This window comes from Balaenoptera borealis (assembly GCF_965194805.1).
Source record: "Balaenoptera borealis genome assembly, chromosome: 21".
Lineage (NCBI taxonomy): Eukaryota > Metazoa > Chordata > Mammalia > Artiodactyla > Balaenopteridae > Balaenoptera > Balaenoptera borealis.
This window is the reverse complement of record NC_138880.1, coordinates 37,382,867-37,395,528: the sequence shown is the minus strand read 5'-3', so window position 1 is coordinate 37,395,528 and position 12,662 is coordinate 37,382,867. Positions and strand designations below refer to the sequence as shown.

The 12,662-nt window shown below is 40.5% G+C and overlaps 1 protein-coding gene across 1 annotated transcript in view; it reads right to left on the bottom strand.

Moving 5' to 3' along the window:
• TENM3 (teneurin transmembrane protein 3) overlaps nucleotides 1–12,662 on the bottom strand; it is a 2,383,554-nt gene that overhangs the window by 135,770 nt on the left and 2,235,122 nt on the right. Inside the window, exon 12 of the mRNA XM_082374697.1 lies at nucleotides 1,813–2,051. Coding sequence (XP_082230823.1) covers nucleotides 1,813–2,051 — 239 coding nt within the window. The remainder of the gene's footprint in view (nucleotides 1–1,812; nucleotides 2,052–12,662) is intronic.

Here is a 12,662-nt window from a genome sequence, read left to right as displayed (position 1 = left end):
ATAACAGGGATCTGATCTCACGTTAAAATGCTATTTTTCTTCCTAGTCACGCAATGTAAATAAAATTAAATGGTATCAGAGTTGATATTCAAAATATTTAACAACTGGTAGGACGCAGGTACTTCAGATCAGAAAGGATGTCTGACCACACGTCCACAGCACAGACACTGAATTCCGACCCTGCACAGTACTTATCAATCCGTTTAGCATGTACTATAGTAAAAAAAAAAAAAAAAAAATCCCATACAAACACATACGCTTAATTTATTACATCCCACCTGTGACCGGTGCATTTCAGAAACCATTTAAAATTCTTCAGCAGCACGCTGCTGACAAGTACAAGTGATGTATACAGTTACCCAGAAGAGATGCTCTTCATGGCTGGATATTTTCTAGCTGAATCCTAGAAATCTGTCTGTGAATACAGATTTGTGTTGTGCCGTTCCTCGTGTACCTCGGGTGTTATGGAAGAGCACAGCCATACATCATTAGTGTGTGACCTCGGCCAAGCGACAACCCCTTTGGTACCTGCTTTGACCACTTTTACAAGGAGGGAGTTAACTTAGACTGAAAACAGACAGAAAGGTTTCATGTCGCTTTCATCTCCGACGGACAGCGGCCGTGCGAAGCCCCGTGACGACGGTAACGAGGCTGTGGGCAGGTTCAGTGGGAAAGGGCGCCCGGATTCATTAGCGATGCCGGCCCCGGTCAAAGAATCGGAAGTCACAGGACTCCCCATGCCACCGAGTTGCCAGCCCTGACTCAATTATCTCTAAAGTTCCTTCCTTCATGCTCTAAAATTCTATTTTCCTCTTAAATGACGTGACTCAAAATGGTTATTTCACTTTCCAAAGGACATCATTTATAACTAAGGAGTACTGTAGTTAATGATAGAAACTGGTTCACCACAAAAGCGTCCTACTATTCTACAGACAGCCCCGTGATTCTCTTATTCAGCTACAGAATTGCATGGGGCATCACAAATCGCTTTGCAAACTTGAGGATCCATCACTGGCTGTTGTTCTTGTCGGCAAAACACACAGCCTGTGATTTATCTCAGTGGACACCATTTGCATTTCGACGCGGTGGGCCTTTCCCTGCACTTAGAAGCAGATCAAGGTCGGATGCGGTCATTTCTGACACTTGAATAAGCAACTTTCCAATAGTGTGAGCGCTCACCTACGCTCTGAAACAGTCAGAGAAAAGGCATATTTACAACTTCTATGAGCAGCTCCCATCATCTGGGTGACAAAAAGCATGATCGGTACCACGTCGGAAAAGCTGGCAAATCCACACAGAGGAGCGCGCACGTGCTCAGCCGCTGCTTTACGGACGCTCGGTTCTCGTTTCCTGAGCGCAAGAGGACGGCCCTGAGCGCTGGGTTTTACATTTAGACAGCTGAGTTGTGTGAAAGACAGTAACATCGCAAGGGGCAGAGAGCTTCCTATCGACTCTGCCCTGAAGGAGATTCCTGCACAGAGTTCATTCCTCCTACAAGCGCATCAATTATCTCCTGGACAGGAAATGCCACAGAACTGCCCATATCTCACGAGGGACAAATCCAACACAAACACACACTCTACTGTGTGTCCAAGACAGACCTCGTGCCTCACGCAAAGGCAGCTTTTCCATTTATCTACGTATGACGGAAATTACTTAAAATACTCTGCGATTTATCATATATCAGTACCAGCCCCTCCCCCATGACATATAACCTCCGAATACACACCTTGACCAAATACATAAAATCAACTAAACAATCATATAACATCCCGATTTACAGACGAGAGAGTTCTAGAAACGTGTTCTTACCGATAAAATACGACAGAAGTATCGCCAGGAGCACGGAGACCCCTACAGCACACAGGGCGGTGCATTTCCAGCTACAGTACTTTGAAGACTTCTTGAATTTAAAAGCACTTCTTGACAGGGTGTTTCTAGGCAGTGGCCGAGTAGGTGGCGAGTACACAGAGCCAGAGGCCATCGTGTACCCTGGGGTTGCAGTACTGAAGAGAGGGGTTGTCCCTGTTCCTGTCTTGAATAGGAAATGCCTGCGGGACAGGAAAAAAATATCATTATAAGATACACACAGATTAAAACGTGAGAGACAGGAAAAAAACCAGTATAAGATACACATAGATTAAAATGTGAGAGACAGGAAAAAAACCAGTATAAGATACACATAGATTAAAACGTGAGAGGCAGGAAAAAAATCAGTATAAGATACACATAGATTAAAACGTGAGAGACAGGAAAAAAATCAGTATAAGATACACATAGATTAAAATGTGAGAGACAGAGACGGCGAGGCATGAGCTCTCCTCTCTTTCGCTCTCTCTCTGGCTTTAAAATCATTTACTGCATATAATTTAAAACATGAGAAATTAAGAAAATATTTTAACCAGAAAACCCAACTCAGAAAAATGACTCCGGGATGAAAAAGACTGGTTTGTAATGAATACAGGAGGATTTACGCACACAAATGATTACTGTCCTTTCAAGCAGGTGTCTTGAGAGACCGCAGAGTTGTTCTAATTGTACCGTTTCCTGCACAAAACCATTTTGGAAGTTCCCTTTATGAACTGCCTTCAGAACATCTTCACATTTCACTTAAGAATAGTAATTACATTATTCTATAGCTACGTGTGGATTTGCTCTATATGAGAATATGTACTCCTACAAACACAAGCACACCTGGTCACGTGGCACAGATTGATTTCTTTTCTGGACGTGTGGGCGAACATTCTTATCTTTCCCTCCCTTCCCCTCCCCAGTAACGGGTACTGTCAAGCCTGGCCACAGGCAGCGGGTCAGTTCTCAAGGGGGGCAAACTAATCTTATCTTCCACTTATGTCAAACATAACCAGGAAAGTAAATCTGCTGGAGGGAGGGATAGAGAAAGAAAGGACTCACAGAACACTTTCTAAAACCAGCCTAAATAAATGAAGAGGTTAGTGAAGCAGGTTTTCAGATCAACTACAGAAAGATTCCCTAACGACTTGAGCCAAACGACAGTGGGGTAAACTGCCTCTAAGAGTGGTCTGCTCTCTTACCTTGAAAATGTTTAAGCAGAAATTTGAACGATCACACGACAGGAGTGCTGTATAGAGAATTCTTTAGGAAAGATGACTCGTTTTAAGATTCCTATTAACAATAAAAGTCCCCAAATTTAGAAAAAAGCACCATGTTTTTCATGGATTACATTTCATATTATGCTAGTATCTGATTGTGTATTTAGTTTGTGTCCCAATATTTACTATCATTTTCCCTAATAACACATCCAATTAAGTCAACAGACTCTGCTCTCTCTTTTCTATGCAGGAGGCTATAGGAAATAATCTGGAATATTCCACCATGGTACAATACAGTCTTTGTGCAAGATGGTTTTAGATGGGACACAGCTGACTATTTTAAATTGTAATACAATGTACCTATTTTAATGGGTATTAGAAAATACATTGAGTATATCAAACAAGTTAAGGGGTTAAAAGGACAGAACTTGGAAGCTAGATTGCTGAGGTTCAAATCCTGCTTTACTACTAGGTATGTGTCTTTGGGCAAGACAGCTAACCCCTCTCTGTGTTTTGGTTTCTTAATCTGGAAAATACGGATAGTAATAGTATCTTCCTGTCGGGGTTGTTATGAGGCTTATATGAGTTAATATTTACTGTAGTGTACTTGGAATACAGGAAGCACAATGTGTTTCAGAAATGAAAAAAATCAAAGTCATAATTTTACATATATTATTGCTTATGAAAGGCTAACCAGGTATTTAAGTTACAAAGAGTCCATTTCCAGAAAATTATTAATAATAGTGTAGCTGGTGTACAGATATGGTAAAAGTCATGAAAATTTGCCTGACAGGTATAGTGGAAAAAATTCTAGGTTAGAAATCAGAAGATTGAGGTTTAAGTTCCCAATCTAACATTTCCTACTTTTATGATACTATTTTCATCTGTAAAATGATTTACTTATCTCACAGGGTTGTAAACCAGTTAATGCATCTAAAAATGCTTTGTCAACCACAAAATTAGAACAGATGCAAATGATAAGTAACTACTTCTGTAAATATACTAGCGACTGTATTGTGAATCCATTTTCCCCCATGGAACTACTTTATAAAGCAAATTTTAAAGTTTATAACCTGAATTAAATGGTATGTTGGAAGCAGTATTTTTAGCACCTGCTACCATATTTATATTCAGCATAATTATTAAGAATGTGGGCTCTGGATCCGGACTGCCTGCGTTCAAATCCAGACTTCACCTATAATTATCTGCATGAAGTTTCTAAGTGGCTCAAATTTTCTGTGTCTTGGCTTTATCATCCACTAAATGGGAATAATAATAGTACCTACTACATAGGCATTTTATGAGGATTAAATGAAGTAACCTATGTGACGTGTTTACATCTGGCACCAGGTAAGTGCTGAATAAGCATTAGCTATTTTTCTTCCCAAATTCACTCACTGGAATCTATATTCCAAAAGACCCAAAAGTATCATTTGAAGACTTTAAATCCCAAATCAGAAATATAACACCCTCACAACCAATGTCTACAAGATGAATTCCCTGGTTTACAAATTTGGCATTGGCGATCCCGCACGTGCGAGGGCACGTACGCTGGAAAAGAAGATGGACCGTGCGGTGCCAGGGAGGACCCCGATCATCCAGGTCAGGGGCAGGCAAGCTTTTTCTGTAAAGGACCTAACAGTCACTATTTTAAGCTTTTCTGGCCATACCATCACAACTCTGCTTCTATAGTGACTGCAGCCACAGACGATACGTACTTGATTATGGCTGTATTCGAATAACATTTATTTATGGACATTGGAATTTTCATTTCATGTCATTTTCCCATGTCATAAAATATTCTTCTTTTTATTTTTTTTCAGTCACTTAAAGATGGAAAAATCATTCTTAGGTCATGATCACTACAAAAACAGGTGACAGGTTGGACCTGGCCTGAGAGTTGCAGCTGACCCCGATCAAGGTTCTCACTTTCTTTAGGATTATACATGAAGAGTGAGCGAGGGTCCCAGCGGCCCACAGTAACAGACTACTTTCCTTGCCGCTGGAAAGGAGTAACAGAACGCGTTCTGAAGGATACGTACCCACCCCTCTTGGAGAAGGAAAAGGTGAGGCAGGAAGGATAATGGAACCAGACAGAGATGCTACTGAAGGCCCCGTTCCCTTTACTTTCCATCGTATCATCACGCTTATCTCCTTCAAAGGGCTTATTACAGTCAGTGCCTATCTTGTCCATCTGTTTACTTGGGCGGTGCGTTAAATTGTTTTAATGCTGTTTAAAATGTGCATTTTCCCTCCTGAAATTTCCCCCCCACTTCTGTCTTTGCGCTTCCTCTCCTTTCTCAATTCCAGCAGCTGCCTTGTTGCATTGCCCCCAGGAGAGACGAGACAGGACAAGAAGTAAAACAGCCTGAGTGTCCTGCCGGTTTCCCAAAGCCCAGTCTACTGGGTGAAATGGGGTGGACGGGGGTATAACCAGAATGTCTGGGAGAAACGCAGTGTGACGTAAAATAGGGGTTTCTCTCCAGGCGGGGAGCAGGAAGAGAGAAGCCTCGGGGAGCTGATGAGAGCAGAGGATTCCACAGGGCCCAGTGGCGAGTGGATCAGGGGCCCTGAGAATGGAAGACACGTGTCCTTCAACCTCAGACAGAGACCGGCAGAGGTCGCAGGGTCCCCAAGAGAAAACTAGCGGGTGGAGAACCTCCCTGAGATTTCTGCATCTTAGCGGGACTCACAGGAAGCAGAATGACCTCTACGGCTTCAAGCGCAGCAGAGAAACTGGACCAAAGGCGCCTGCGCGGACAGGAACGCAGCTGTCGAAGCAGCCACACTGCGACTGATAATGAGGACACAGCATGAAAACTCAGGCACCTGGGAGTCCCTGCTGGGCTCACAGCATCGCGACGGGGTGGGGGTGGGGGGATGGGGTGGGGGGGATGGGGTGGGGGGTGGGAGCGGGAGGGACCCAATCACCCGAGCGAAGTTTCCAGGGATGAGAGTTTCAAATAAAATCGAGACGGAAGTATAAAAAAATGAAGTTGTTTGTCTAGTATCCTAAATTGATGGATATGAGTGGTATATCCACTGCATAAATCTCTGGTCTGTCTTCTCCAGTTAGAATGTAAACTCCACAAAGTCTCATTCACCTCTAAGTATTTTCAGGACTTAGAAAGTTCCTGGTACATAATTGTTGCTCCGTAAATACTGTAAAATAAATAAAATGGTGACTATTGTGCCGACGTGGACAGTGGGCCTTGTAGAAATTAAGTACCTTTTGGACAAAGACCCACAGCTGATAAACAAATGATGACATAAAAATAAATAAAAGTTGGAAATCATAGCAAACCCGAACCTGGAAAATGTGTTAGCGCTTTACTCAGAGGGGTGTGGGTCATTTCTCAGTGGGAAATGGGACTTGAACCTCAGCCTGTGGACCACTAAAGATGATGATCTTAGCTTTAACACTGAAAACGTGGTTCGAGAGAAGGAGTTAGACACATGCTGACTTCAAGTTAGACATCCCTTTTCCAGTTCCCAAAATTTGTGGTATCAATTCATGATGTCCATCTGCTTTGGTGATCCCGGCAAGGAACTCTTTCAAGAACTAGGCTTCAACCGCTATGAAATTATTATTTTTCTTAGAGCAAAATGCAACTATGAGATATTGTTGAAAACAAAGATATATTACTCAGAAATACACTGCTCATCAAGGTTAGCAGAACTGAAGACTCTTAATTTCAAAGGGTTTCTAATTTTATTTATTTTTAAATAAATTTAGGACTGTACGGCTTATACTGTCATACAGTCTTTTAGTTTATTTTGTGAAACTCAAGTAATTTATTTATTTTCTGGCTGTGCCGCACGGCACGCGGGATCTTAGTTCCCCGACCGGGGATCGAACCCGTGCCCCCTGCAGTGGAAGTGCAGAGCCCTAACCACTGGACCGCCACGGAAGTCCCCTAACTTATTTAATACATAAATTTACTTTTGTCGCTGCAAGAGAAAATAGAATTTGATTGTTTTGGGATTTTTTTTTGGCCACTGACTTTAAAGCTCAGTGCGTTTCCCCTTCCTCTGTCTAAATGACTATCCATGTTGGGGGTGGCATCAAATTAGTGCCTTGGAGATGTACGTGCATAGTAAATAAAGAAACATTATAAAACACTGAAAGAGAAACCAAATCACCCGTCAATTATATTTGAAGTGCGTTTCCCCTTCCTCTGTCTAAATGACTATCCATGTTGGGGGTGGCATCAAATTAGTGCCTTGGAGATGTACGTGCATAGTAAATAAAGAAACATTATAAAACACTGAAAGAGAAACCAAATCACCCGTCAATTATATTTTAGAATCACTGGTCTTCAATATTTTCAGATGGCTTTCTAGGGTGTAAGTATAGAAAGAATTCGTAAAGACTGCTTAAATCGATGTATTTTGAAACCATTTACAAATGATGGCATTCATGTGAGGGTGATTCCTTTAAGAATCATTAAAGCCTCAAAATAGATATGTTAAAATATACACATGTAAAAACCTCTTAGACATTAACTAGACTAGTAGAAAAGGTCTATGTCAACATACTTTCTATAGAGAACACTTGGTTTCGGATTTGGTAGGAATCTGTCCATTTTTAGGTTCAGACAGGATGCCGTCTTTCCAAAGTCAACAATGTCCTTTCCACTGCAATACAGAAAATACAACACACTGACAAGTGTATTTTGTGACTTACCTCTATCTTTAAGCCCAGGATTTTTAAAAAACTGTTTCAAGCTCGAACACAATGCTTAGTTTAGGTCTAGAATTCCACACATATTTAATAAATGAACAGATAAATGAACACTGGAATTCAGCTACATGAAAAGTATACAAGGAGTTTCCAGAAAATTCTTTCATCACCTAATTCTCTCTAAGGCACCTACTCCTGTGTGTCATGATGGTCTTTCCCACCCTGTGACTCTTCACCAGTCACACAGCCTTGGGAATATGTTTCTCACATATCAAAAATTCTGCAAAAATTACTGTCAAAAACATATGCTTTTGACCCAGCATCCACATGAGGTTTGGAGAATAAAGGCAGGGATTTTCTTTCCTTCTCAGACCATATTTGGGAATGAAACAAGCGGATCCTGTGAGAATATGCCCCCATTGTATTCGGCAATAAAGCAGAAGCAGCGGCAGCTTCTTTGTAACACAGGGCATACCAGAGCAGGCTGATCTCGTTCTGATGTTTCTAATGATGCCCTGCATGGCACCTGTCTCCAGTTCCTGTGCCATTTGTGCCACCATTTTCACTCTGGTGACAAACTAGAGATGCACACTTGAAGAGAGACTATCGGAGACTGGGAGGAGGAAAATCAATTTCAAAGCCCCAAAGGCAGTGGTGCAGAAGGTCACCAAACACTAACAGTTGCTTTGTGGCTTTGGAATCTTGAGGGGGATTCTATTAACAACAACAAACAGACAAGCACCGTGGAACCGCGTGGCATCATTAACTGTAACGCCGTGAGGCAGCGAAAACGTAAATGGGCAGGATCACTCGGTACTAAGCACAATTGATAGTTGCTCGTTTTTCCTCTGAAGTTGAAAGATCCGTTTCTTTGTTGATCTGCCTTCACACCAACCTTTTCATTTCAGCTTTCCGCCTTTGGTTCTAGCATGTATTTCTAACTGACTCTGTGATGGACCTTTCTCTGGGTCATGCCACAAATTTTAAATTACTATCTAAAAAATGACACAAATGAACTTATTTACAAAGCAGAAACAGACTCACAGACTTAGAAAACATATTTATGGTTACCAAAGGGGAAAGCTGGGGGAGGGATAAATTAGGGGATTGAGATTAACATATACACACTACTATATACAAAACAGATCATCAACAAGGACCTACTGCAGAGCACAGGGAACTACACTCAATACTCTGTAATAACGTATATGGAAAAGAATCTGAAAAAGAATAGATACATGTATATGTATAACTGAATCACTTTGCTGTACACCTGAAACTAACACAATATTGTAAATTAACTACACTCCAATATAAAATAAAAATTAAAAAAAAAAAGAGGAAATTAGTAGGGACACAGACTGAATCTCCTTGTCCTTCTTGCTGTCTCCATTCCCACCTTTTGGTCACTGCTGGTAACTCTGTTCTTAATGTTTTTCTAACTGACGGATTTAGGGGTAATTTTCAATTACTATTCTTTTCTGCCTGCCCCCTCCTCCCACCAGTATTCAACCAGAGAATTCAGTCAGAGAATCTTACATTCTTTCCTTTACAGCATTTCTCCTTTGCTTTTTTCTCTGTTTCATTCTTTTCTTTTCTTTTCTTTATTTTTGCCAGGGTGGAGAAGTTCTTCTGAGTTCTTATACCTCAACTTCCTCTTTTTAATTTGTTTGGCAAACACCAAGAATGGGCACAGTAACATTTTCATTTCAAATTTCCTTCTACTCTCAAGTGAAATGTCATGTTTTAAGTACTGAACCTGCACAATACACTGAATTACTTCTATATGTCCAGTCATAATTTCTATCTACCTTTACCTCAGACCACTTACAATTGCTTTTTCTTGCTGTTTTACTCAGTCTCTCTGCAGGTACATGTTGTTCCTTGGTAACTCTTCACTTTTGATTGTTTTTGTCTTTCAAAGTAATCACCACAAAACTTACTATTGTTAAGATTTTTAGTGGAAACATAATCAGATTTTTGGAGTAAATTTAAATGTGCCTTTCTATATTATATGTAATATCAATTTATTCAGTGCTCATTTTATAAGATCCTAACATCAAGTACAAAATTAAACAAGTTATAAGATACAATTAAATTGTAAGCTTACAAGCGTCACCAGGAAACAAACAGGTTAATACTAGTCTTTTGTTCAGGAGCTTAATATAATCATGATACTCCTCTAAAATCAAGAACATGGTTTAATAAGTCGGAAATTATAGGAACCAAATGAGAAGCATCCCTGGAAAATGTGTTATAGCATCATTCAAAGCCGTGTGAGTCATTTCCTCAGTGGGACATCAGGATAGAAGATAAAAGTCAAAAAGAAAGTGTGCAACCACTGAATGAAATTTTAATTAGATTAACTTCATAATTGGTTATCTTCATAGAAAAGAGGGGTTTTTTTTTTTCCCTTCCATGTTTTATAAAGCATTAAAAACCTTTTGAGAGATGAGCAAACAAAGCAAATGATGAGAATGAAAAGAGAATAGCAGTCAGTGTTCTGTTCCTGTCCCTAAGGCACAGCTGAAACCTTTACTGGTGACACACAGACACCTGGAAAAATATTTCTGTTGTCTAAAACCTGTTACATCTTAGGGGGAGAAAGGCTCTGTTGCACAGGACATGATGCTTTCTTCCTCTTCTTATAGTCTTTGTTGAATAGAGAGTGATTTACATCAAACTAAATGTGGGCTGTTTAAATGTCTCCAGGCCTTGCCTTCCGTGTATGTTTCTAGGCAAATCAATAAAAATTTTACCTATAATATAGACTGCTTGCTGCAAATTGGATGCTCTGATTTCAAAGACAATGTGCCAGTAAGAAGAAAGATTGGCAATATTTGGCCAAATTTACAACATTTTCAGAATCCAAAGTTCTCACTTAAGAGCTAAGGAAATTTTAAGTTATAGATAGGCTCTTTTTCCTTCCGGCAAAATATAACTTTCTGGATTTAAGAGGCTTATTAAAGGTCTCACAGGATTTCCTCAACATCAAACAGCGCTTCTGAAACGACATTTTCAGATTTAAAGCAAATGAATCCCACACTTGTGGATTAAATTTACCTGGTAATATATGAAAGCTAAAATTAACTACTGAGTTCAAAATAGTTTTAGTCACTTGATGATGCCCAAACAATGCATGGTTTGCCTGGAATTCATTTTAAGATAAAATACTTTCTAAAACTTTTCAAAATATACAAAATTTAATTATTGTGTGTTATCTTTCATATTGCCCATTATCACTCACTTAATTACCTGTAATCTATCATTGAGAGGATATATATTAAATATTGCAGGAGTTAAAACAGCCCCAAATATTTGTCAGTATTTATTTATTTATAAATTTATTTCATTTATTTATTTTTGGCTGCTTTGGTTCTTCATTGCTGTGTGCGGCTTTCTCTAGTTGCGTCACGTGGGCTCAGTAGTTGCGGCTTGCAGGCTTAGTTGCTCCGCAGCATGTGGGATCTTCCTGGACCAGGGCTCAAACCCGTGTTCCCTGCATTGGCAGGCAGATTCTTAACCACTGCGCCACCAGGGAAGCCCTGTCAGTATATATAAGAAATGATAAAACTCAAAGATGATATTAACTATTATCTGAGCACTCTGAACCTTAAAACCTGTGCTTCATTATCACAGTCTTTAGAATTTTCACTATCAGGGCTTCCCTGGTGGCGCAGTGGTTGAGAGTCTGCCTGCCAGCGCAGGGGACACGGGTTCGAGCCCTGGTCTGGGTGGATCCCACATGCCGCGGAGCAACTGGGCCCGTGAGCCACAATTACTGAGCCTGTGCGTCTGGAGCCTGTGCTCCGCAACAAGAGAGGCCGCGATAGTGAGAGGCCCGCGCACTGCGATGAAGAGTGGCCCCCGCTTGCCACAACTAGAGAAAGCCCTTGCACAGAAATGAAGACCCAACACAGCCATAAATAAATAAATAAATATAAACAATAATCTGTTTGTACTTTAAAAAAAAAAAAAAGAATTTTCACGATCAAATTCTGATTTTTCAATTCCAAAGCCAAGTGGATTATCTGCTAAATATATACTTAGCAACATTTTGTAACTGATTAAAAGACTTGAAAAAGCAGTTTATTTAAGTGGTGTGCTTTAGGATAATGATGCAAGCAAATATAAAATTTTTGGCAGCTATTAAACAGAAAACTAAAGAAAGCAAGCGCATGTAGAAAATTAGCTGTTTCTATTCAAGGCTGGGTTCCTACTGGTTTCCCTTACCTTTCAGCAACTGATTCTCAATAGATATCCAGAGACATCTGCAATTACTTACTGTGCTTAAATACCTAGCTGTTTGGAAAGAAATCTCTACCAGTCAAGGATGATGGCCCTAAGCAGTTCTGTGAGGATCCCGGAACTAAGAGATTGCAGAGGCTGCTACGAATTTCCAGGGAGAAGCCTACCCACACTAACATCTGCATGAGACTGCAAAAAGGATTCTGCAGTCACCTATGTTTCTCATGGAAACGGTTCCATCAGACTGATGATGGACTCACAGATTTCGGTAGGGCCTTGTGAACTTACAGAGTCAAGGGTTAGGCCACCAACATGAGCAGAAATGTACTTCGAGACTATTACATACATTAAAGCAATGGTTCTCAAACTTTGGTTCGCATCAGAATCCCTTGGCAGGCTTGTTAGAGAAGGTCTGGGGTGGAACGCCAGCAGCTAATGCTGCTGGACCAGGGACCACACTTTATTCAAGACTGCCATCCAGATTGTACAACAAAACAGAAAATCAGCTCAAAAGACTCCTGCTTAGACAGTCACTGCTGCTAGCTCACTTCAAGTAGTCAATTTAGAGCAACTGTAATTTGTACAATACGAGGCTCAATCCATCTGCTCTCAGAATCAAATGGTTTAGATATTTTTCATTGTTTTGTGTCATCTCACTC